Below are 25,951 nucleotides of genomic sequence, written 5' to 3'. Positions count from 1 at the left end.
TGCTTGTGTCAGACTGGAGTTGAACCAGGTTAGTTCAGGTGCAGAAGGAGATGCAGAGATACCCTGAACAGCTCTGGGTATGTTAAATAAATGTATGCTGCTGCCTCAGTGAATCAGCTAACCTCCAAAAATATTATTTCTTAGATCATCTTTACCCTTGTCTCTCTTAAGGGGGGGAGACAGGTGTTGCAGCAGAACTTGAGTCTCCTGTTGGTAACTTGAGGGTGGCACCTTCCCAAAGCCCCTCCCCAGAGCAGAGCAGGAGAGCAGCTGTGCTCTTTTGAGTCATCAGTGCAGTACTGGTGGTGCCAGTGGTGTGTTTGCAGAGGAGCTTCCAGCAGGTGGTGGTTCAGGGCTTGGAAGGAGCCTCAGCTGTAGTTTCCTGTCCTTCCCACCTGCTGAACTGGCTCTGGCTGCTGCCTGCTGGCCTCGGTCATCCACCCCTGATGGTGAACATCTGCCCCCACACACCCCTTCTAAAAACCTGCATTTACATTTTCTTAGTGCTAGGGGTGTGAGTAGATGAATAGAAATAAAGCACTGATATTGATCCTGCCTTTGGGATGTTCAGGCACTGAAGTAAATCCCTTGCTTTTGTTTTACAGAAATAAAGCCATGCACCTCGAGAACGAACTAGATCGCTTCACAAAACATTTTCTTCAAAAGAGTAAATAAAACATCATTGTGAACCTTCCCAGTGCTCCTTTGTAGGGCAAAGTAGGAATTTTACAGGTGACACTTCTATTCTGTGAAAATGATTTATATTTTTAATGTTACTCTGGTGACAGTTGTTGTAAAACTTGGGACTCTGATGGTGAACCAAACGGTAGAGCTGTGGTATCTTGAGTGTTATGTTCATTTTGCAGATTTTGGGTTAAAAATTACCTTTAAACACTAAATTTTTTGGGCACTTGACAATAAAACCCCAAATCCTCACTGGTTTTCATGAGTATGTAGCAGTGGCAAGTCTCTCTTCCTGGCATCCAGGACCTCAGACAGGGAAAGAGCTTGGCCCAGTCTCCTGCTTTCAGCTGCTTAGGAATTGTCCAGGGATGGAGGGTGCTGGTTTTCCATGTGGATGTGACTTTGTTTAGTGAAGTACAAACTGTGGCATGGGAAAGAAGTCCTGAGATGTTTAGGAAGCAGGTGCCAGTGTGTTGGGCAGCAGTTCCTCTTGAAAGGCAGCAAAGGTGAGGGTGAATTGCAGTGAGGAAATGCAGAGGGCTCAGGGCTCCTGTGGCTCCAGCCTTGAGGGCACTGATGCCATGGAAGTGAACCTGCTCCTTGCAGCTGAGCAGTGCTGTGGTCCTGTGCCTGTGAGCACTGGCTGTAACCAGGCCCAGCAGGGTGTGCTGACATGGTCTGGGCACGGTTGGTGCAGGCTGGCTCAGGGTGCCAGGAGGGGCCTGGAGCTCCTGTTGCTGCACTCAGGGGCAGGACATGGTGGAACCCCATCTCTCCTTCCCAGCCCCTCTGCTGCAGAACAGCTCTGCTCTAGGTCAGACTCCAGGCAGCTGTGACGGAGCCCTTGACCTTTGCTCACCTCCAGCAAAGCCTTTTTAAAAACCTTCTGCAGTCATTCAACATCTACTTTTTTCTAACTAGACTTTTTAAAATTATTTTAAAATAAATGCCTTTGCAGAGTATTTCTATATTTTTATGGCAGTGTTAATATTGACTAAGTTAAAGATTGAGCTCTAAGGTGTAGGAGTTTGCCATTTTCAAGGAACTAAGGGCTGTCTCATCAGGAAATAGATGTAAGATGTAATGCCAGAGGCACTGAGGGAAGACAGCAGTTCCACCAGTGTGTTCAGGTGTTTGTTCTGACTGTGCATGGGGAGTCCTGGGGTTTTGAAAGTGTGGAATCCACCCCTGAGAAACAGCCCAACCTTGGTGTGAGGGCAGAGCTGTGTATCAATGCTCTGTTTGTGGAGCATTTGTATTGACATTGTATCAAGATAAGACTTTCAATGCATGTGTTCTACAGTTATTTATTAAAAAAGTCCTACCCCTGTGCTCTAGTAAGTTCTTTGGCAGCTCTGTCCCAGGTGGAGGCTGCACATCACTCCCAAGGTAATGCAGATCCAGGACAGGTCCCAGCTGCTGCTCCATCCCCAGCCCAGGGGCACTTTCAGGCCAGGGGCTGCTCTCATACAACACTGACAGCTGAGCCAGGCTGGTTAAAAGCACTTGTTTATTGGTTACAATATCAACTCATGGCAACATCTTTCACTGAGCCACTGTACAAATACAAAGAAAAAGATCCATCGTGGAAAAAAAAAGCTATAAACAAAGTTCATAGCAAGTGATTTTTTTGTCACAGGGAAGTCTTTTTACAACAGCACTGTTAAAGAACAAATGGCACAAGTCCCTGGTTTTTTAATAGCTTAAATAAAAGCCTTAAGACTGTTTCTGAATACATACATAATCCAAAGGCAGTGCAGAATCACTTCATAATTGGTAACATTACCAAAGTTTTCCAAAGTAGTCAGCAACAAGTAAAAACAAAACAAAAAAAGCTGATGAAAGATGCTGGGAACTAAAGGCAAAATAAAATTTAGCATGTTTAGAAGCACTTCGCTTTGGACTCCTTTGGATGTAATATGTACTACAAGTGTTCAGATGCTTTTATTTAAAAAAAAATAAAAGAAAAACACAAAGAGAGCACCATTGTGTAAGTAAAACAAAGGCTTGAAATACCTAAGACTATTCCACCGAAGTCCATATTAGTTAAAACCTAAACATACTGTGTGGTATAAGGATGTCAGGCACATGTAATCTGTTATCAGTTATATCAATTAGTAACACTGTTCACACATTTACCATAACAACACTGCATTAACATTCTGCATGTATTTTACATAACCAGCAATTGGATTAAAGGCTCTGGTGCCTCTGAAGTGTAGGAAGAGTGTGACCAGCATGCATGCCAGAGTACTGGATACACAGTGCACCATCAACCCATGCTAAGTACTTGGACAGGAAATGCTATCTCAAAACCAGCCATTCTGCTACACAACCATTGATACCAACTAGTCCAATTAGCCAAAACTCTCACCAACATCTTAAAGCACAGCACTAAACCTAGTGGAGGTGACAGTGTCCCCAGAGAGGACAGACTACAACTCTGGGAATGTTTTCACAATGTTTTCATTCCATCTTAAAGTAATTAATGTGAACTTCATCAAGGGATGAGCGGTTACACAACTGAAGGAAGGAGTCAACTACTTCCAGCCCATGCATTACAGTAAGGACCCACTGAGACCTGCTGCTGCTCCAGCTCAGCCTTGCCAAGGCAAGGTCAGACCTGTCCTGGGACAGGAAAAGCCTCTTTATTTAATGCACATTCCCTTTGGAGTGGCACAAATCCTGTCAATCCACAGAGCTGTTGGCTCTGCCAGCCCTGCCATGGGTCTGCAGTTGAGCACAGCAGTGTGTGCAAGGAGAAGGGCTGCAGGCAGATGGAAGCAGGCCACACTACTGAAGTGCATGAGCAAACATCAGCATGAAGCCACAGCAGCTTTCTGTGGTTTCCAGAATCTCAAACTGCTTTCTCCACCAATAAACAGCCATCTAGGGCTACATGGGAACAAGCCCAGGCTGGGCACTTGCCTGAAGGGAGCACTCTCTATTGGAAAGTTAGATCACATTAGCAAATGCTGACAAACTCTACCAGAATAAACTAAACCTTGTTACATCGAGCACATGGTTCTGCTTCCCAAGCCGTAACAGACTGCCTTTAGAAGAGAGGCTGGGCAAGAGTCACTCTGCCACTGTTTGGCACAATGCTCTTGCTTACTCCAGTTCTGTAAGGACACAACTTATCTGAAATTCAGCTAAGGATGTAGCCTGGCTACAAACTTTTAAAGCCAGTGAAGATGAGCCCGCTCATGCTGCAAGACCTGCTGCGAGCAGGTTTGCTGTCATGGTGCAGTCACACAAGCTGCACTCCTGGGCCCATGCCAACTGCAGGCTCACACCAGTGTCTCTGAAATTCAAAGCTGAGTAAAACCTATCAAGGGTCATTTCATTACCTTCCTTCTTTTAGGAGAGTTTGGGCTTTCACCATAAAAGCCACCTCCACTTGAGCTGGGGCATCGACCTCCAGAGGTCCCTGCCAGCCTAAAGAAGGGAACGCCACAGCCTGAGTCATTCTGTGGCACCACACAGTACCTGTGGTACTGGAATCTGCAGCCTTGGAAAACAACCCACAGCCAGGGCAGGAATGAACAGCACCCATCACCTGGGCAGGATCTGTCACAGCTTCCTCCAGGCCCAAAGCTGCACCAGACGCCGATTCCCCGCTGCGCTCAGGCTTCCCCCAGGTCCCGTGTGCTGACAGCAGAGCCCCTCAGACCTGGCTGAGAGGAGCAGAGGCAGCAGAGCTCTGTGATGCTGTTGGACACCTCAGCAAGCAGTTGGCATTCCTTAGGATTTACTTTAAAAGCAGCTGAATCCAAGAGGCAACAGCCATCCAACAATGACAGTGAAGTTATTTGCAGTAATACCTGTACAAGAGCCATTACCACTGTTACAGGCTACCTGAACTGGTAAGAAAAGTTATATACAGCTGTAAAATTCGTTTTGGAGTTTCACAAGTAGAAACCAGTTTTAATACCAGAATGTAAAAATGGCACCTGTCTCGGCAAAGGTGTTGACTAGGAAATTGGTTCAAAACACACTTCTATGGAAAAGAATTTTTTTAGAAAAAGAATATTTTCTTAAAATTCCTTAGTAACAAATTTCCAGAATGATTCACTCAAGGCAGCTGTGAGTTAAAAAAAATAATCAAGTGCACCACTAAAAAATAAACTGAGTCTGCAAGATCCCAAAGAGCTGCTCACTTAAGAGAGTTACAAGAATTCCATAATAGTTCTATAAATGCAGACAGATCACAAAGCAAAACACTGAGGAATTCCTGTGAGACACAATACAGTGGGATTTTGGTCCTACACCACAGGCTGCTGTTAGGAAATGTTCCTTCTCCAGTATAAGAAGCGCCTTTTTCTTATTTTAAAAGTGAATTTACCGTGATTGACTGGTACATTTATTGGCACCTTCACCATTATAGACATGGCGAGTTTACAGGCACAGTCTGGAAATACTGAAGTTTAGGATTAAAAAATGTCAGAAACTTGACAGAAGTCATCTCAGCCAGAAATCCATTTGGATATCCTACAAGATTCTGGGTCCTTCTCTTTCCTACCTGACCCAGAGACAGCCAGACTCCTCATCAGTTCCAATGAATGACAGCTAACATCATCTTCCAACCTGGTGATTTAAAATTCACGTTATCCTTAAAATAAGTCACTTAAGAGAAGCCAATAGACTTGATCCCCCATTCTGAAATAGCCACAGATGTTCAGATTCCCAAGGGAACATCCACTGGGAGTGCAGACATGCTGCCAGGCACCAAAAAGCTCAGCATCCTCCCTGGGCAGCTTCAAATGGGCATCAGTCACATGATTTTCCTGTCTCTGCACTGAACTTGGTGAGATTTCTAAACAACTGACAGCAAAATCAAATCAGGAAGGGAGCAGAAATGGCCATTTACGGTGTTGGAGCTGCAGAATATCTGGCATCACAAAACCCCCATGGCACAGCCCTCAGAGAGCACACAGAACAAGCACATATCCTCAGGGAAGTTTGCAGGGCTCACACAGGTGCAGTTAAGTTACACAATTCCTTTGGTAATTCACACTGCACACAACTAACAACAAGCACTTCTGGCTGTGGTGTGCTTTGGCAACCCCTGAATTTGGAGAGGAATTACAAGCAATTAACTGCACAGTTAAATCCTCCTTAGGAATTTAAGCAAAGTCCTGAATTTCTCAGTTGGTGTGGAATGAGCAATCTCTGCACACTCTGCTCTGGGCTCTGAGCAGCAGCCAAGTCACTGGGAGTGCACATCAGCTGCAGCTTGTGAGGAGCCAAACCCACCCGTGTGGCCAGAGCTGAGCTGGCCACAGCACTCTGCCACTTGGCTTCTGTACCCACAGACTGCATGGAAGAACTGATGCAAAAGCCTGCAGGGAGGAAGCTAAAACATCTGGATTTACTTTATTTTCCAATTATTTCTGCTGTTGGTGCAAGTCTACCTGGCGTTAACTCCTTGGTGTTTGGAGGTCATGACTGCCAATGGATGAACCAGGAACCACTGGCTTCAAGGAAGAACCCCCTGATCAAAAACAGGCAAGCAGGTCAAGAAGTGAGTGAATAAGGCTGTAGGTATTAACTGGGAGTCTCCAGGGCCTTTAAAAAAAATTCAAACGCCTTCCATTATAAAAAACACATACATACCATTGGCTTCACTTTATCTACAGTAAATTCACAAAAACATTTAAAACAGCAATCTAGTTCACCCACTACAAAACTCAGAAGTGACATCTCAGGTTAAAAGCAAAGCTATAAATGTAGTTCCATAAAAAATGCAAACATATTTCTTTACATACAGACAAATGTTACATGATTGGCTGCTATAATGTGTATATTCTGTTATGTACAAAAAAAAGTACAGGATTGGCAGACTGAGCACAAGCAAAAACCCTTCAAGGACAATCTAACCAAACCACCAAAAACAAAAAGACTGGCTCTTAGTTTGTCGGTCACCATGATTATGTGTGCTGGCCCCTTTTAAAAAGTCAGTGATTTCTTCCCCCCTCCCCTATTTCTTCACTTGATTTTTTTTTCTAGTTTACAGAAAGCCTTTTTGTGTAATAATCAGTGAATAGAAAAACTTCACCTGCAAATACAAGGTAGAAATGTTATTTCACAGCTATAGGCTGCAGCATTGATCTCTCCAGATCTCAAGTGGAGAATGTACATGTTTGGCTCCCAGTTAATTCCAGATTCTGAGAAAACTGTCCCAAGACCCTGTAGCTACAGCCATGCCGTCATCAGTAACACCTAAACAGCTGACACGGTTGTCATGGCCAGCCAGGACACCTGGAAAAGAAGAAGCAATGGAAGTTCAGTGTCTGCAAGATGCCAAGGACTTCAGTTGTTACTCTGCTCTCCCAAGTAAGTCTTAAGTGTACTAAAAAAGATACAATGCAAGATCTTAATTCTTCTTTTTTGTCTTTACTCTGAGGAACCACATAGACTGTAATAGCCTTATCAAAAAATCCAACCATAAGGTATGTAAAAATATCTACACACAATATTGCCTCCATTTTTCTCTCTGCCCTTATGACTTCTCCTTTCTGTCCCATAGGTGTCTTCCCTAATCTGGCTCTCTACTGGTTTTTCTGTTTTCTAGAGTGCTATCCACAATTTCAGCCATCAAGCACTCCCAAAATCCAGTGTGATGTCTCCTGACAAAGTCCTGGATGCATTAACTACCTTGAGTTTGTCACATTTTGCAAGCCCTAGGGATTACAAATCCCCCACATATTGTGGCAAACAGAAGAGCAGCACTAGCTTGCCTCTTTCCTGCTTTGGTTCTGTTTTCTCTCTAAGTTCTCTTCTTGCCCTTGTCTGCTCTCCCAAGATTCCCCATCCAGGTGTAGCAGAACTAAGGAAAAGGATTTATTTTCAATCTGGACAGCAGAATTGATGTTCAGAACTGAACCAGGCCCAAGCATTTAAGTTACTCTAAGAACTGAAATAGAAATAGCTGTGCTATAAAACATGCTGTGTGCTGACAAAAGTGACTGATTCAAGGACCAGAAGTTTCCACTTTCCCTTTCTCCCAACAGCAGGGAATGCAAAGCCAAAAGACTCCTGTAGCTACATCTGAATTACTGCCACTCACGGGTGCAAAACACAATGCAAACGTGTAATTTTGCACTACTTAATCTCATACACTTCAATAAAATACATTTTCTGTAGATGCAATTTTGGAGAGCATTCCTCAGCCTCAAGAGCTGCGATCTCCCAGCACACAGATCTGTAAAGCCCAAGAACGGGCCTGTTCTCCTGCCTCAGTTACTGCTCACACCACAGAGATGGAACTGAAATGCAGTGTGACTTCTGGAAGACACAACCACAGGCAATGAAAGGAGAACACAGCACTAAAGGAATCCAGCAGACCCACACCAGCAGCACCCCGGCTCTGCACTGTGTGCTCACCTGCCCTCTCCCCTTTGAGGGTGTCCCAGACGTTGCAGTTGAAGTCGTCGTAGCCGGCGAGCAGGAGGCGGCCGCTCTTGGAGAAGGCCACGGAGGTGATGCCGCAGATGATGTTGTCGTGCGAGTACATCATCAGCTCCTGGTCCGCGCGCAGGTCGAACAGCCGGCACGTGGCGTCGTCAGAGCCCGTGGCGAACGCGTGGCCGTTGGGGAAAAACTGCCAGAAACGTGGGGGTGAGACACGGGGGCTCAGCAGGGAAATGTGCACTGGTCACGCTGAGCTGGGCACAGCACAGCATTGTTTCACCAGGCAAAGGCAGAACGGTTTATTTTATTTCTGCATGTTGAAAAATGCATGTACGCAGCTATGCAAGGGAACGCCTCTGGAACAGCACTGGGGACACCTGAGTGACTGGAATTACAGCCAGGCAGCTCCTGAGTGTGCTCTGAGAGCAGTCACAGGGATGCCACTGACTCCTACAAAATGAAGCACTGACTCCTACAAAATGAAGCAAACCCCAGCTCTGCACATCCTGGCTGAAGTGGAACACAGTGTTCCATCCTGAGCTGCTCAGCCAAGACTGAAGACTGCAAACAAACAATTCAATTTCCTAAAAAAATCTATTCCAAATCCGAGTTATTCTCTCAACAGCAATATTGATTGAAATGGGAATGGAGAGAGCCCAGCACATCTCAGGGTTCAGGTCTAAGTATAGGAACTGCATTTTTGTACTGGTCATGTGTTTGGTATTTTCTCAGCCTTAACAATTTTTCATGTTTATCAAAAACAGATGCAGCTTCGACTTAGATTTCTTTCTCTATTTACCAGAGCCTGGATCTTGCAGATCAGAACATAGTGTTACTATGACAGAGGGAAATATAATCCACTTTCTAAATATTACCATATTATTCCAGGGAATATTCAATATCAATATTCATTTTAATTGCCTTCCAGAATACTTCGCTGAAAGCTCTTTTTGTTCAATGAAAAAACTTTAAGATGAGGATGCTTGGCTGTGTTGCACCCTCTCAGTATACTGCATTTATCTACAATTTTCAGTTTTTAACACGTTGCCATGCTTCAAAAAGTTTCCCTAGTCCATTCTTCTTAAAAAAAGTGATGTCTCAGTTACTGAATAAAAACGCAGGGGAAACTATTCTAGGAACAGTGCAGTGCATCACAGATAATGGCAGTAATAATTCACTTACAAAGTAGATTGTAAGTTATTACACAACCTTCTCCATTACATACAATTTAACATTCTCTACCCTAACTAATTGATTTTAAATCAAGGCAGCTCAGTAGACTCTAAGCTGAATTCATGCAAATGTAGCCTTTATCCTCCCCCTTTCTTCCCACATGGAAGCAGGAGGCTCACTTACACAAACTGCATTAATGTCTGACACGTGCCCCGTGAAGGACTGCCTGCACATCCCATCGCGGATATCCCACAGCTTCGAGGAGGCATCGCAGGCGCCCGAGACAAAAGTCCTCATGTCTGGGCTCAGGGAGAGGCTCATCACATCTCCAGTGTGCCCAGTGAACGTGGTGGTCTGCTGGCCAGTCTCTATGTCCCACAAAGCACTGCAGATGGAGTTAACACAACGTCTGTCATTACTTCAGAGTTCAAATTTTAAATACAAATTAAGGCACTGGAGAGAAAAAAAAAGGGAAGAAAGATGGGGTGGAGGAAGGACAACAGAACTCAAAAACTCACCAAGTGGTGTCTCCTGAGCTAGTGACAATTTGGTTGTCATCTAGGAAGCGACAACAGGACAAGTATCCTAAAAACAAAACAGTTGTGTGAGGGTTTAACCCAGGAGTAACGACTGAAGGTGAAAATGCAAGAGCAGCACCTAAGGCATCCCGCACCAGCAGAGCAGAGCAGTGCCAGCCCGGAGCAGGACTGTTCCCGGGAGCAGCAGCACTGACCTGTGTGGCCCGGCAGCTCGCGGCTCACGCGCACGTTGCCCTCCCTGGTTTTCAGGTTGTAGATGGAGCAGATGTTGTCCAGGCCCCCGCACGCCACGTAGTTGCCCGAGGGAGCGTAGGCACAGGTCATCACCCAGGAGGACCTCAGGGGGATGGCGTGCATCTGCAGGGACACTGCAGGCTCAGAGCACACACCAGGGCCACGGGGCACCCCCAGCAGCAGCACTTGGGTTTACAGCCCATCACACCCAGCCCACTGCACTGTACACACCCACAGCTCCTGGTGACAGATACCAGATCTTCGGTACATTATTTCATAGCAAAGCTATTGCAAATTTACACATTTACAGTCGTTTATTCTAGTTAAGATTTCTCTGTCCAACTTATTTACATCTTTAAACTACAGGTTGTTAGGCAGGATGGCTGTCCCCATGGAGACTGCCTGGTTTACAGAAGCACAGCTCCACTCCACACTACCTAAGCTTTTCCCTAACAGCTGTTTTTCTTCCTTCTCCTTCCTCTGCCCTCAAACCCAAAGCACTCTTGTAAATTCTGAGGTTGTGTATTTCTATAGTTCAAAACCAAGTTAATTTTATAAGCAACACCACACAGGCAGAGAGCTACAGCTACTGCACTAGGCAAGTAAGAGTGAAAATGTTACATGTTATTATGTAGTTATAACTATTGCTTCAGAGACACAACCTACAACACATCCCTGGTGCTCACCCAGCCATGAAAGAAACAAAAAGAGATTGTCTGAATGAGAAAGACTACTTTTGATTTTTGATTTGCAACCATGGTAAAAGACAGACACAAGCCCATTCAAACACACAACTTATACATGAATTATTGATAAGGAGTATAAATAACTACCTTATTTGTTGTGTAACTATCCCAAATAATTAATTTTCCATCTTGAGAAGCACTGACTAGTAGCCTAAATACGAACACAAAATAAATATGTTAATATAAAACAAACAAAAAAATCTCAAAGTACACATACATCATGCATGATTATCAAGTGATTCAGAAGTTTCATAATTTCTTTATTACCTTCTGCTTTTTCCTTTTTATTGACAGGGTGCATTTGTTGCAAAGATCTAGATTTCCATATCACCTGACTGAGGAATCCCATAGGATTTTCAATTTTCAATTCCTCATGATTGAAAATGAACACAAGTGCCCAACTCACTAAAAACACATTTTATGAACCCTCCCCACAACTGCTTTCATTATTCATATAACTACACAGTTACACAAAAGCAAATAAGGAATTTAGGCAAAAATAAATCTTGAGAACAGATTCCAGATGAATTCCTCCCTGGAGGACACAATACAGAGCCAGTGTTTACACCTCACCATCAGCTGCTCTAAAGGCAGCAAAACAAAACTCCAAGTTACTTTCCCACTAGGTACAAAAGGATCTATTTTCAATGAAATAAAAAATTGTCAGTAAAGTTTTTAAATCCCTACCATAGAAGTTACAAAATTCTTCAACAGTTTGGAATGCACAATTTCCAACATTCCAAAAAATTTGTCTCATCACATACTCTCTATTGCTGAAACAGATTCAAAAACTTAAGTTAAAATTGAAAGGAGGAGAAAGCAAAATGCCTATGGCAAGAACAAGCAAAGTATCTCTTCTCTGAAGCCCCAGCAGTGCTGGTCTGTGATCCCCTGCAGGGGCAGCAGCTCCCAGGGCCTGACATTAATCTGAAGGTGCCAGGGGGATCCCAGCCCTTCCCTGGCAGCTCCATGGCTCTCTGTACACCCCTGGAGTCGGATCCCCAGTGCATGGCACAGATTGTGGCTAGGTGACCTGTGAGGTGACATTAAACTGAAGGTGCCACTGGAATCTCCAGCCCCTCCCTGGCAGCTCCATGGCTCTCTGTACACACCTGGAGCTGGATCCCCAGTGCATGGCACAGATTTTGGCTAAGTGACCTTTGAGCTGACATTAGTGTCAAGGTGCCAGGAGGATCCCCAGCCCCTCCCTGGCAGGTCCAAGCTCCCTGTACATACCTGGAGTCGGATCCCCAGTGCATGGCATAGATTTTGGCTAGGTGCCCTCTGAGCGTGCGCCGGGTTCGCATTTGGATTCGACCCACGGAGTCCAGACTTGTTGTGATCTAAAAATAAACCAAACAAACCCCTGAGATACTGGGAACTATTTTTAACACACAAGATAACAAAAATACATTTGAACTTTGATAGATTATCTATCTTGGCACACAACAAAAACCATTAAAAAATAGGATACTGGTGTACACTCAGCAACACCGACACAAACGGATTTTAGAGAGACATAACACACTTCACAGTGGCCACAATGAAACTTCAGGAAGCTCTTTTAAAATAGTCCTATGTTATACTAAGACTATTTCAGATTATCAAATCTCAAAGTTTTCATTTTAAACCAATGAAAGAAAATGCTTCAGTATTTACTGCACTGTTAGTTTTTAAAGCATGGCAGAACTTCATATGCAAAATAATTCTGTTTTCAAAAAACTGCTAAAAGATATTTATTTAAGTCTTTCTAAATATATTTAACACAATAAACATACTGTACTTAAAAGGTAAACTGGAAGCAAGATCCATAAAGATAGTGGAGGGGGGTTGACTGGTTGGGGTTTTGTGCTGTTTTGTTTATTTTGATTTTTTGGTGGGGCTTTATACACTTATTTAAAACTAAATAAACACACTGTACATTTCCAAAGGCTTCTTTCACTTTATTCTTTCAGATGCTGAACATGCTAGAGTCACAAAGTGATATTTTTATTTTTCATCTCTCAAGAAACAGCCTACACAAAGAACAGGAACATACCTGAGCAAGAGTTGTGTCACTACAGGCTTTCCTGGCATCCTGAAACAAAAAATGGAACAAGTTGAATTGGAAAGGTAACACTGAGCATCAGGTGAGAGGGTCTAAGGGAAAAATAACTCTTGAACTAAATTCCAACACAGTCAAAGCCACACAGCACCACCAACTGACATGCCAATATTCCTTCTGTCACCCTAATCTGTTTTATTGTGCAAGGAATCTAAAAAGCAATGGCACACAACAAGGGGTGGTAGAGGAAGAGGGACTTAAGAAAGGCCATGCCCCAGCAGCCTTTGAATCTCCCTTTCTACATACGATGGGATTCAAAGGCATGTGGAGCCATCCTGAAGTCCCAGTGCCTACCCTGTTCCCTGCACTCCTTCCCTGGGCTGGCTGTGCTTGCTCAGGGTGTGCTGAGCACAAGGGAAGAACTGATCCACCTGGAAAAGCAATCACATTACACAGCATTAGCAAGCTCTGTGCCCACATTAACCCTCCTGCTGGCTGGGAGAGAAGGGTGAAAATCAGCAGGCAGGATGCCAGGAGCAGGACTGACAGCAGGATTACCAAGGCTTAGTGATGATGTACTTGACACAAATTGAAGGGAAACAAATGGCCCAGTGACACCCTCACCCACTTCATGGAATGGGTGGTGCCCAGATCTCCACACAGACACTCCATGGGTTTTTCCTTATCTCAGACTCTATGGACACAGGACTTGTTTCCTGCATATGATTCAACCTGACCTAGAAAACAGACTTGACTTTCATTGTGTAATTCAGTCCCACATTGAACCCTGGCCCAGGTGAGCTCCTCTGAGCCTCCCCTGCAGCACAGATTGTGCAAGAGCTGCTTTCAGTCCCAGCTGTGACTGCTCTGCTCTCTGCAGCCCAGGGCCTTCCCAGGACACACAGACAGGTATGGCCTGTCCTCCTTCTGACAAAATGGCTTAAAGGGCTTGAAGTTAGGCAGGAGCTGTGCAGCACAAACTGAAGTTAAAACATCACCAGGAGCAGCCACAGAACCCTCTCAACTCCTGGAAATTTCTCCACCTTGTGCAACCAGTGAAGCAGCCACCCAAAAACAATGGTGCCTCTTCAGCAGCACTTTGTGTGTCCCTCCCAAGTTCAGTCTGTGCAGATTGTTCAGTCTGTCCCTTCCAGAGCAGGAACAGAAACATTTGCTTGCACATTTTGGATCTGCCTCGACATGATCAGGCTGGGATCTTCACGTTTTTTCAAGCTCTTGCTTGAGAGTTACTTGACATTGCAACTTTAACATTTCTTAAGTGCATGTTTATTTTGACCACCCTTTGTAGCTCTCCTCCCAAAAAGCAAGCCTGAGAGTGGATTAAGTCATCTCAACTTATTTTTGTAATGTCTGAACTGTAGAAATATTTATAAAATGTTGACGTCTGGAATCAGGAGGGGTTTAAAATACCAGAGCAGCAAATCCCTTAGCACTCAGGACTTATTTCATCCACAGGAAGAAACACACTGCATTTTAAACGACTACTTGTTTGATTGTCCTGAAATAGCTGAAAATCTTCAACATAAAATGAATTCTGAATGCAGTCTGAATGAAACAAAGCTTTTTTGCTCTTTAAGAGCAAGCTATTAGCAACTCCTGTATTTGAGGCTAATACTTGCCATACAATTGGCAAAACTGTAGGAAAAGGAGACTTTCAACAGGCCATTTTAATTCTTACCTTGAAACTGTATTTCTACATATGCATCACCATAACATAATCATTACTGTCAAAACATAAAAAACTTCTTTATGTAATTGCAGATTTTTTTCAGTTCATGCAGCAAGACAATGCAAAATCTGTGAGAAAAATCCAACTGCTTGATCAGTGTGCAGCCCCCAGACTTTCCTAGCACACACTGCAGGGTTGTAGGGTTTTTTCACCCCAACTGTATTTTTTAAATAGTGTTATTTGTCCAAAATTTCTGGTTTGAATGACACTGTGCCAAGTAAGCAACACTTCTAAAAATCATTATCCTCAATTTCAGTTCTCACAGTGAGGACATAGGTATGACATGGGAATTTCACTACAGACAGAACTAAGAATTAATTTTAGCCATCACACCATCTGACAACTCACTGTTCCACCTTCCTGCACTACAGATTCCTCTCAGGCTGTGCATTATCAGTGCACAGACCAGAGCTCCAGCTGCATGGGGAGACACATCACCTAGATACTGCAAAAATAAAATTAATAGCATTGAAACACTTCTAAAATACTGCAGACTGAAGTCCATTGGGGAATCAACAGCTCTGCACTGCAGTTTATACACCTTAGGATGCTGTTAGGTACAATCTTATCTGGACCTCACTTCCAGGCACAAAGCTGATTTTCTGTGATTATATTGTTAGAGGAAATATCAGATAAAACCCAAGAGTTGTCCACAACTAAGACAGAAAAATGCTAGCTGTACATAAAACATCAAATGCAGTTAGTGACCTCATCTCTTTCAAGGAGTGCATCAAAAATAATTCCTGAAAATAACCAGCCCAGTAGATATTTGTGACACTTAAACTCCCTATTTTTCAGATCCTGTATCTATCCTCTTACCCATCCCAAACAAAAACTGTGCAATGATTTAATCAGCAAGATAAGTAGCCATCTCTTCAAATATGAAATTGAAGTATTTAGTCAGAAAGTTTCATGGACATTAAGTCATCAGAAGCATTTTTAATTGCCTAAGGATCTGAAGTTAGAATGAACTACAAGGTGTCCAGGCCTGCACTCAGATGCCAAGGGGGAATCACAAGTTGCCATTGCTGAGCCAAAGGCAAGAGACCCAGGGTTACTGAGCTACAGCTGACAGATCCAGTTACCAGCCTGCCTGCTAGAGTTACAAAGGAAATGTTCAATCGACCTAAAGCCACAAAATGGAGCCATTACCCAAGAGTCCATCACATTTCTGTGCTCCAAAATTTAAAAAGTAAGCAAACATTCCTGCAGCACACTCTAAGCCCTCTAACTTGCCTGGTAGCTCTTTCTTCCCACAGCTTTGCATGAAACCAGACTCACCAACTGTGTGAGACTGAACAAAGACTCAACTGGCTCCCCTCAACATAACACCATGATAAAGTCTTGACACATCATGAGGGAAGAACTGAAGAATTATGAACCCCTTTTAGCAGCATAATTCTGTAGTAAAGCTTCAATTGGAACAAAAATAAATAGTATTTTAAGCTAAAAATTTCCTTGTATCCTCTACAGAGCTGGTGGAAGGGGCACAGTGGCACAGCACTGCTTGATCCCCACCTTGTCTCTCCAGAGGATGTGAAGGGAGAGCAGGACACAGAGGCATCCCTGGCTGGCTCTGAATGAGCAGCAGCTGCCCCAGCACAGCCCTGACACACCAAGTGTGCTCAGCACGAGGCTGACACCCCCAGCAGCCTCACACCTCTCAGGAGACACCACACAGCAACTGCTGCCAGCACATGCCGTGCTAAAAATGCCTCTGTGCATGCAACACATTCTGAGAAACCTGTACTCTTTATTCTTTAAGCCATTCCCATATAAATCAGATTTACAAATGCTTCATGCTTTGAAAATTTTGATGAAAAATAAACAGACTTTGAAGATCCTTATTATACTTCCCTGAAAACTGCATCACTGACATATAAATGCACGTTGCAGAAGATTCCTGGAAAACTAACTTTGGGCATGACAGCTCATACTTGGTTTATCTTCACTGAGTAAATACAACAAGAAAATAGCCTGTATGGAGGCATCAGCATTTAATAAAAATAAACTCTACAGGAAGCCAAGAAACAGTGCTTGTAGAAATGACATCCATTCTGGAAGGCTCTCTGACACTCCAGCTTTAACATCAGGTGTCACCTTTAGCCCAGGACCAAGCTCTTCTAACACCCTTAAGCCAAACTTGTCATGCCTAGGTTCTAGAAGCTTGCTGCTCCCTTCTGTTTCTAAAAACCCAGAACATAGAACTTGCAGAAACACATACACTCCCTAGCACCAAAACTCAGCAAACCTCAACAGAAAATAAAACATTTTGTTCAAGAAATATTACAAATTTACTTCGTTATACCAATGGCTTTTCTGATTTTTACTCAAATATTCTGAAAATATTTTAAGCTCTGCATGAGTTAAACAGGAACAACTGACAGATCTTTACAGCTTGTTCCCAAAAGGGAGATCTTTACAGTCTGTTCCCATAAAGGAGGAGTTTTAGCATGGAAAGTAAGCAGTTGACAATTCTTACTCTGATTTGGTTTCGCAGCTGCTCTGCCTCCTGCCGTAACTGCTCCAGCTCACTCATCTTCAGCCTCTATTTCTCACACTCCACTCGTGAAGAAAACCTGCCAAGAAGAGGGAAAGAAAGAGATCCTGAAAGTTATTTTGCTCCTCTTTAGAAAACATAACAAAAAACCTAAGAATCTGTATATATATTTATTTTTATTCTCCTTTTAGAAAGGCTTCCAAACAGACATTCCCTTTAGTACACCGTGTTAATGAATTTGGCAAGACCTAAGTGATTTCAATTCCTGAATTACCACGAGAAGCAGAATTAAGTGAAGTCTATTTTAAATACAAAAGCAACTGTCAACAGAACCACCCACTGTACTTTACAAACCTGTTTTGTGGCAGCTCCCTGCTCCCCCGCCCAGAGATCTCTGTCAGGCTGTGCCCCAGGATGGGACACAGAGCAGGGGCTGCAGCTGCCCCCAGGGTTTGCCCCTGGCTCAGCAGGGCTGTGCTGCAGCCACCTGGCACAGCACATCCAGGGCAGACTTGGTTTTATTAAACATGACATTTTTGAATCCTAGACTACAGCTGAAATAATGGATTATCTTCACTTTTTTTCTCGTATTTTTTTCAGGCAAAACACAATGATCTTTTAATTTCAAAAGCACCCACAGAGTGAGAAGGGATAGCAAAAACCAAATCCTCCCTAAAAGCATCCTTGTGCTGATACAGCCCTCTGCTCCCTAAAGCAGTTGTCATCTGAATGACGACTCCAAGCCAATTTAATAAAAATATCAATTAACAGTAAGACCACATGCAGGCACACATTCAGATTATTTTTTTTCAAATCAGATTTTTGCATTTGATTTTTTTAAGGTGTTGAACAAGCTTCCTCAGATCAATTTTCAGGTTTTTATCCCCAGCACAGCAGTGCAGTCAAACACCACTAGAGACCTCTTAAGTCTATTCACACACATGGAGACTTCAAAATCCTTGCAGTGAAAGCAACATCAGCAAGTAAATTGCTCACAGACAAGCCAGGCACTTATTTGTAATTTTTTCATGACAGAAAATGCACACCAGAAAGGTGACAATAGTGGTCCCATGACATTATATAAAAAGCCAAAACACTTCTAGCTTGTAGGAGAAGACAGACAAGTCAGACTACTGCTCACAAAATGAAAATTGAGGAAGGAAGGAAAAGAAGCAGGAAGAAGAACCTATTCAAAACGTTAGTCTATGTTTCCTATTTAGTCCACTGAAAAATGGCCAAAAACCAGAGAAAAAAAGGTCACAGTGTGTCTGGTAAGATGCAGACCTCAAGGGAAACCCCTTTTTTATTTGGTCTGCTATTGGTTCTCTGCAGTTCAGTAGTGATGTGCTCTAAAAGACTGACTCTGGAAAGGTTTTCTCCATCTGTAAAACACCACACTCACAGATTTAAAAGAGTGAGAAGTTTTGGTTCAATGCAATTTGTAACAAAAAAAAATCATCCTTGGACTAAGAATTTTTACAAGTGTTTAAGAGCTACAAAATTTATTGCTTCTCAAGAAGAAAAGTATCTTCAGTAATTATCCATCTACTTCCTTTCAATCTCTGCTTCCCACAGGTCTCACTCCAAGTCCATTTCAGAACGAGCTCACAAACACACACTGACTTGGATCATCCTCATCCCCAGCAGTGACAGGGATGGTGACTCAGCTCTAACCAGTATTTCCAGCTACATGTAAGCAAACTGTGAGGTTCACACATTCCCCTTCCCTAAACCTGTGCTCTGTTCAACTCCAAAAATGCTGCAATTCCTATGGGAATTCTCCAGGAGACTTCTCCATTTCCCACTGTGCTCCTTTTTCAGCAGCCTGGAGTATGAAACACTGCTGAATGCACAGCAGGCATAACACACAAGCCATCAACACAGGTATCCAATTTTAAAGACTAAGCATTAAAACCATGACTTTAGCACACACATTAATCACAAACCTTTATAGGCTATCAGTTTAATTACAACCTTAATGCCTTTAATGGGGATACCTCTATGAAACACAGCCCTAGCCCCACTTTCAGTTCTGACAGTGCCAAATTAACCTTTTCAATATGATTTTCCCTTCTAATTCCAGAACCTACTGAAAGGTAACACAGACAGAGCAATGGTCTCAAAGGTATAAAGCCAGCCAGCCATGCTGCCTGTCAATGCTTAGCAGTCTTATGTGCTATTTTGAACAGGAGATGAAGATTCCTAGCAGGGAAGTTGATGCATCTCCAATTTTCTGAGAAGGGAAGTCGGCTTCTGCCCTGTGCTGTGCCACACACTTCAGTGCTCTGCAGACAGTCACTTCAAATTCTCACAGAGAATCACTGATCAGAAAGAAAGTGACATTATTCACAACTGGAAGCACGCATGGCCAGTCACAAGCACCCAAAGTTAGGGTATTTTTCCATTCATAGGTAAAGCTGTGAGCAGATTTGAGAATGGGCTGTAGCACTGCACTGGCATTCAAAGACAATTCTGCACATGAAGTTAATGTTAATTAACGTCACTCCTATCAGCACTGTTCACCATTTCTGCACCAAACTGCACCAGCAGCTGCACAGCTGGTAAACTTCACAACTTTCAATTGTGTCACACCTCCAAGTTCCTACATGGACAAGCTCCAGAAGCCTCCTCACTCACCCACACGTGTTTCGTTTAAAAATAATTCTGAAGTGAATAAAAGGACAATGATCCTTCATATTTTTGAAAGAAACTTTTAGCAGTGGCAGAGCCCTAGCAGCACCAGCACGTGCTAAACCTGCAAAGCCTTAAGCATCACTGCTCAGCAGAAATGTGCCAGTGAGCAGAGAGCTGCCTTCAAACCAGCACACACTTCCACTAAATCCAGGCTCACTCTAGAACTGGTTCACTCTAGCTTTGAGCATTAAAGTTCCTTTCCAGCACACAGCATTTGAACAACTGAGATATTAAGCTATGTATAAACACCAAGATACCACAGTAAACAAACTAAGTGCAGTTCAACTATTAAATTGAAGTGTATCCAACAGTGCTGCACTGCCTGGCAGCAGCTCCCAATGCAAAGGCCTGTGTGCTCAGATCATTAAATATTTAGCAGAACTGGGAGAAAGATGCTTCCACTTGGGATTTTTATTTTTTTTCAAGCACTATTTTCATGTGCCCACAGGAAGCTACAGAAACTGAGTGGGTAGGGAGGAAGCTCTCACAATGCATTTCCAGATTCACACCAACTCTGCAGGCAGCATCTCTGAACTCCTGTCAAACTCCTGTGGGAACATCTTACTGATGCCACCAGACTCACAACTCCAACACAGGAAGACCAGCACATGCTTGGAAGCTTGGAACTCATGTATGCATCTGTGTCTGCTTCAATACTTCTGATGCTCCAGCCTGGTTAAAGAGAGGTAGTTATGTGCAAAGACCATTACCCAGACTAGATTCACTTGCTGTAATACTGTTTCTAAGCCTACCAGGGAGGTGAGCAGTGAAGCACAGAAGAACACACAATGAGATGCTTGGCAGCAAACAGAGGCTGCATCCTACAAACCTGTCCTCACTGCAGAGAGGCAAGACACCACCACAACCTTCAAGTGTGCTACCAGGCATCAGGTATACACCTTGGGTTTTATCAGATTCAATGCTGGGACTGGTTTGGCAGGGCTTACAAGGATTACCAAGAACAGAGGTGATGGCTGTGTTGCAGACTTCCTCACACAAATTACTGAAAACCTCAGTGGATTCCTCACCAACCCATACTGGGTTAACAAAGCACACAGTGCCTCTTCACTCTCCCCTCCAAGATCAAAATACCACAGCCTGGAGGAGCAGCAGATACAAATTTCCCCAGGAGCCCAACCGTACCACGCCTGGTCATATACACAGCAAAGCCATCAGCTCTTGTATTGGTAGAAAGAGTGAGTGAGGATTCCTCCTGCCATCTCAGGAGACTGGGGGTAATGGGATGTCTACTTCCCTGACTTATTCACAGTTTTAATAAATGTTGAATCAAAGAAAAAATATTCTGAGTTTGCCCAGATGCAGAATACTCATGGTATCTGCTTTTCAGCACTCAGAGGCAGCACCTCTGATGAAAGAGGTCAGAGGCATCTCTTCAAATACACGTGCATGATGAACTATGAACAGTTCCACCTGCTGAGGCCTTGAGGTAACAGGACAGGGGAGAACCTTTCAGCACCTCTGGTAGCCCAGGCTGTGCCACTGCAGGACACCCAGAGCAGCAGGGGATGGAGCCAAGGACACGAGGTGCCTCCATCAGAAGCAGCAGCTCAGGGTACCAGGGAAGCACGTCCCCGCCCTCAGCCATTTCCAGGCTGAGCTGCACTCAGTGCAATTTCTCCTCAGACTTGTACAAGTGAATTTACTGATACCAAAATAAAGTGCCTCCCAAGGCAATGTATTAACTAAGTCAGATTGCACAGTCTATCTAGTGCCAGGAAAGCCACTGCCAGGCTTGAGCTCTCCACAGATAAATGACTCCTTACACTACTCCTGATTCAGTAGCAGCATCATTTGCTAACAGTTTAATTCATTATACAGGCAGGCAGTGACAAATTACCCCAGGGTCTTGTCTCCAAAGTACTCTCTTTGGAACCTGTGGACTCAAAACCTTGTGGCTGGAAAAATACAATTTTCTCTGCAAGAGTTACTAGAGAAGTGTAAATATGCCCCTCCCCACAACAAAGGTTTGCTATTTCCGTGCCAAATATATAGAGATTAAAGGGGCTGCAAAAAGAACAGTCTGTTTGACTGGATTCTTAAGAGCTATCAGACAGTTATTTCAGTAAGAATGTCATTTTCTATCAAAAAATCAGTCCTTTAGAACTGAAACAAGTGCTTACCTACATGTATCAACCTCAGGTTTTCAACTCCTATGCAGCAAGATCTCAAAGATCTCACTCAGTAATGATCTCAAAGTGATCAACAGACAGGAGGAGAAAGGAGGCTCCACATGGCTTTCATGTGATCACACAGGTGGCTGAACATAAGGAATGCTAACTACAGCACTCTACTAAATATAGGGGAAAGACACCAAGAAACACTGCAGCTCTCTCAAGGGAGACACATTGCTAACTCAGACACTCAGGCTGTGGACAGTGGGTTCTGGCTCTGGAGCTGAGCCCTGCCAGCACACACACAGACCAACATTTTACATACTCAGGATGTGCCAGAGAAGATTTTGATTAAACACTGCTTCATTTAGTGACACTAAACAAGACTTTGGCAGCTTTGCCCAGTCATTTATGTCTCCCCAAAGCCATGAATAAGAGAAGAACAAAAAGAGGTTCTATCTCTTACAGCCTGAAGAGAATGGGTTTGACATATTCAAAATCTACAAACTTGGACACAGTGGACAAAGCCTTACATCAAGTGAAATCTCTGCATGCACAACAGTAATGTAAAGCAAATGCATTAATGCTGTGCTGCAGTTACATACTTTCATATATAGCAACTATTTCAGGTGGAATTTTACATTAAGTATTTTTTATGGTGGAGCTGTTTGAGAATCACACATATACTCAGCTCTGCACTGAGGAAAATGAAACATTTAATGGCTTTTTTTACTATACCTTGGGCCTATGCTGCCTCTCCTTTGTTTCTCAAAGACCTTTCCAGCTATCCATTCTCCCAAGCCTTCTTTGTTCTGACTTGTAGCAGTACTGCATCAATAAACAAAGACAACAAAGCAAAGAGCTTTTATATTGGTCAACTAATACTTGAATCCCAGGAGAATAATGCTGGGATAAGTTGAAATAACAGTATGTAAGGGCTATAATTGCCCCATTGTGTACCTTGGTCTTTATCTCCCCTCTCAAACCTGTTCAGGGCATCTCCCCTCTTTCTTTATCTTTAATGTATGTTTTGAGAAGTGCACTAACTGCAGAACATCTTACACACACCAGTCAAGTAAGAAAATAATGGTTATTACCTCAAAAAAAAAAAAAGGTTACAATTGAGAAAATAAGCCTGGAAATGCTAACTGAATCTTTTCCTTAAGATTTCTCTATGTTCATTTAGTCAGAAGGAACGAAGTGGCGCTCTGATTTCCGATCCCCAGGCAGATGCAGGGAGAGCTCTCCGTGCTCAGGGCTCTGGTCTCCCCAAGAAGAAAACAGGAAGCAGCCTGGGTGTGACCTCGCTCGCTGAGGTCAGTGCTATTGTTGCACTTCTGCACATTTTGGAAGTGTTTTAAAGTGATACGTCTCCATTATAGCTTTGGTACAAAAACAGGAAATAATCAACCAACGCCTCTCGAGAGGAAGGGTATGAGCAGAACTTTCTTAAACACCCATTCCTCTAAGAGAGACCATCCCCAATTCCGAGGGACCAGTGGATGTGTGTGCTCAGAAACTGCATGGCCAGCTGGGGTGGGGAGGTCACAAGAGAGACTCCAGCAAAGTGGGGTTCAAGTCTCCTCTTGGTGCGCTCACATGGCCTGAGCAGCCACACCAGGAACACAACCCCACCCACAGCCGGGTGGCACCGGCACTTTCAGGGCAACAAAGGCTGCTCCTTCCTCCCTTCTCCAAAACACCTCAGGCCCACTCACCATAACGAGCACAAACAGGTGCTGTTTTATACCCACATACACACTCAGCCAGGGATTCTAACAGGGCTTTGAAATAAAGCCTGCCACATCAAGACACTTCTATACAGCACAAGAACTACTTGGAGTTATGAACAGAATTTAAACCTCTGCATTCACCTTCAGACTCAGCACTGTGAACATCACCCTGGAGTTTTCCAGCCAGAGGGGAGCAGAGGCAGCAGCAGCTCCAGCACATCCCCTGGTGCTGCTGCCTCTCAAAGCCATCGCTTGGCTCAGGAGTGAACCCACACAGCCAGGCTGGAACTGGGGCATCCTCAACGTCCCCTTCCAACCCAAACCACTCTGTGGTTCCATGGGACCAACCCCAGCACCCCAGGGCACGGCCCATGCTGGTTTTGGTGGCTGGTTTGATGGTGGTTTCCATGGAGGACAAACAGACCAACAAACACTGACCTTGCTGACAGCAGTCACAAAACAGCCAAAGGAAATCAGTTTAGAAATTTAAGTGAAGTGATTCTAAAGTTTACTAGTAAAAAAAAAATTGCTGACTGGAGACTGTTGCCCTTTATTTGGCTGACAGCTCATGAGACTGGTTTGTTAAGCTCAGAGATATGAGAGTTTATTTCTAATACCCAGCTGAAGTCTAAGCCAAGTACATTCATAAAACACATACAAGAAAGGCCTTACTCTTCTTAACCCACACATTCTAAATTCTAGAAAAAAGCCTCAAGAAATTCAGTGTTAAGCATAAGGCTGAGAAAAGCACAGGAAGGAAGGAATTTTTTTAGTCATGAATATTTCACAGTCCAACAGTGATTTTTTCCAAAATTAACATTCTTGCATCTTATATTCATTATGTTCGTTTCCAGGTCAAAATGTTTTGGTACATAAGCACAGATTTATTTTTATCACACTCCCTGCAAACAGAACTACATGTGAAATTCAAATGATCTTGTCTTTTGTGACTATAATAATCATTCTGCAGTAAAAACCTGGTTCACTGACCTCAGGACACTCCATCACTGAACAAATTATTATTGTTTTTGCAATTCAAAACATGTAAGAAATAGCAAGAAAGATCTTAATGAAGCAGAAAGATATAACCCTAAGTAAGATGACAGAGATGGTTCCAGTCCAATTTCTTCCTTGGGTATAGACAGGTGGATACACATATGGAGTGAGGTGAGGGCTTTTGTCTCTTCAAATACCCAGCCATACCCAGAAGCCATTTTAACATTTTAGTAGGAAAAGTGTACTGCAGAGTGACAATTCAAAGTCATTCTGAAAGACCCTCATTTCCATTTAAATCCATCTCTAAGCAAGTTTGACTTTGGATTTTTTTAAGGGCTAATGCATTGGTATTTACTGAAGTGGCATCATGTAGGGCCACGCAGTGCTATGCATATCAAATCTGGTCTGGCACCTACAGGCACAAAAGATTACTGAAGCAGCCTCCTGTTATCTGAGAGGGAGCAGACTGCACAGCATGCATAAAAAGCACCAAGTGCACAGAAAATTTGAGGTTTAAAGTCAATGGAGAAGATACACATTAAGAGAAACTATAGTGTCTGCAGGAAAAGTGCCTCCATTCATCTCAGATGACTGTTCACTTGCCTGCAATAATTTCTGGCTGACAGCTTTTGCAAGTGGAGCATTCTCACTCTCCTGAGGAGCAGAAAGCCCAGCAGTACCAGTTACACACACACACACTATATCCTTTCAGATGTACCATCAGCAGAAGCCATGCACTTGATGGATCCATGGTCCCAGCCCCTTCCCTCCTCCCCATCCAGCACTCCCTTGGTACCACAGGCACAGCGAGGCTTTATGTGCTGCTCATCCCACAGCTGAACACAGCTTACAGCTGCACCCTTTCACTGCACAACGAGGCAACATAAACATCTCAGCTTTTTTAACACCAATTATCCAAAGGGCAGATAGAACTACGGCCCTTGGGTCTCATTTTAATTTTGCTTTCGGTTCACAATACATTTCCGGTCAATTACTTGTCATTTGAAGCCATGAAAATTAAGTTCTCTTCCAGACTAGAGTTCAGGCTACCTTTTAAAAAAATATTTTTTGAGATTCACATTTATATGAGATTCATATACTTAAAAAAAAATCTACCAAAAATCTCACACTACAGAATGATCAGAAATCCAATGCTAGGAAGTAAAAACCCCATGTACTGTTTTGTCACCCTTTTACTGCAAATACAGGATTAAGAGCATATGGGCTGTGTAGCCACTTCTGGTACCACTTGTGATCAGACTGATGTATCTAATCTACACTCCTTGGAATTACTTTTGATGTTTCTCAAGCTG

The 25,951-nt window shown here is 43.4% G+C and overlaps 2 protein-coding genes across 5 annotated transcripts in view; one reads left to right on the top strand and one right to left on the bottom strand.

Moving 5' to 3' along the window:
- The window catches only part of MFN1 (mitofusin 1), a 28,564-nt gene extending 20,291 nt beyond the window's left edge, over positions 1–8,273 (top strand). The window contains exons 18-19 of one of the 3 annotated variants that reach the window (XR_012581674.1): positions 606–7,020; positions 7,259–8,273. Coding sequence is in view for 1 of the 3 variants with exons in the window: in XM_074547390.1 (XP_074403491.1) it covers positions 606–675 (70 nt within the window). In the remaining 2 variants the exon portion in view is untranslated. Of the gene's footprint in view, positions 1–605 lie in introns of all 3 variants that reach the window. The other 2 variants (XR_012581673.1, XM_074547390.1) reach the window with 2 other exon arrangements.
- Positions 2,178–25,951, bottom strand: part of GNB4 (G protein subunit beta 4) — a 30,635-nt gene continuing 6,861 nt past the window's right edge. The window contains exons 2-10 of one of the 2 annotated variants that reach the window (XM_074547407.1): positions 17,066–17,162; positions 12,828–12,866; positions 12,026–12,132; positions 10,877–10,940; positions 10,004–10,166; positions 9,789–9,855; positions 9,454–9,655; positions 8,071–8,287; positions 2,178–6,945 (exon numbers count right to left, since the gene is read on the bottom strand). In XM_074547407.1, coding sequence (XP_074403508.1) covers positions 6,839–6,945; positions 8,071–8,287; positions 9,454–9,655; positions 9,789–9,855; positions 10,004–10,166; positions 10,877–10,940; positions 12,026–12,132; positions 12,828–12,866; positions 17,066–17,122 — 1,023 coding nt within the window. In that variant the 5' untranslated portion in view covers positions 17,123–17,162 and the 3' untranslated portion in view covers positions 2,178–6,838. Of the gene's footprint in view, positions 6,946–8,070; positions 8,288–9,453; positions 9,656–9,788; positions 9,856–10,003; positions 10,167–10,876; positions 10,943–11,778; positions 11,832–12,025; positions 12,133–12,827; positions 12,867–17,065; positions 17,163–25,951 lie in introns of those variants that run through there. The other variant, XM_074547408.1, reaches the window with a different exon arrangement.

The sequence above is a fragment of the Zonotrichia albicollis genome, chromosome 9 (genome assembly GCF_047830755.1).
Source record: "Zonotrichia albicollis isolate bZonAlb1 chromosome 9, bZonAlb1.hap1, whole genome shotgun sequence".
Classification (NCBI taxonomy): Eukaryota; Metazoa; Chordata; class Aves; order Passeriformes; family Passerellidae; genus Zonotrichia; species Zonotrichia albicollis.
Note: the sequence above shows the minus strand (reverse complement) of the source record. Positions and strands in the feature narration are given on the sequence as shown.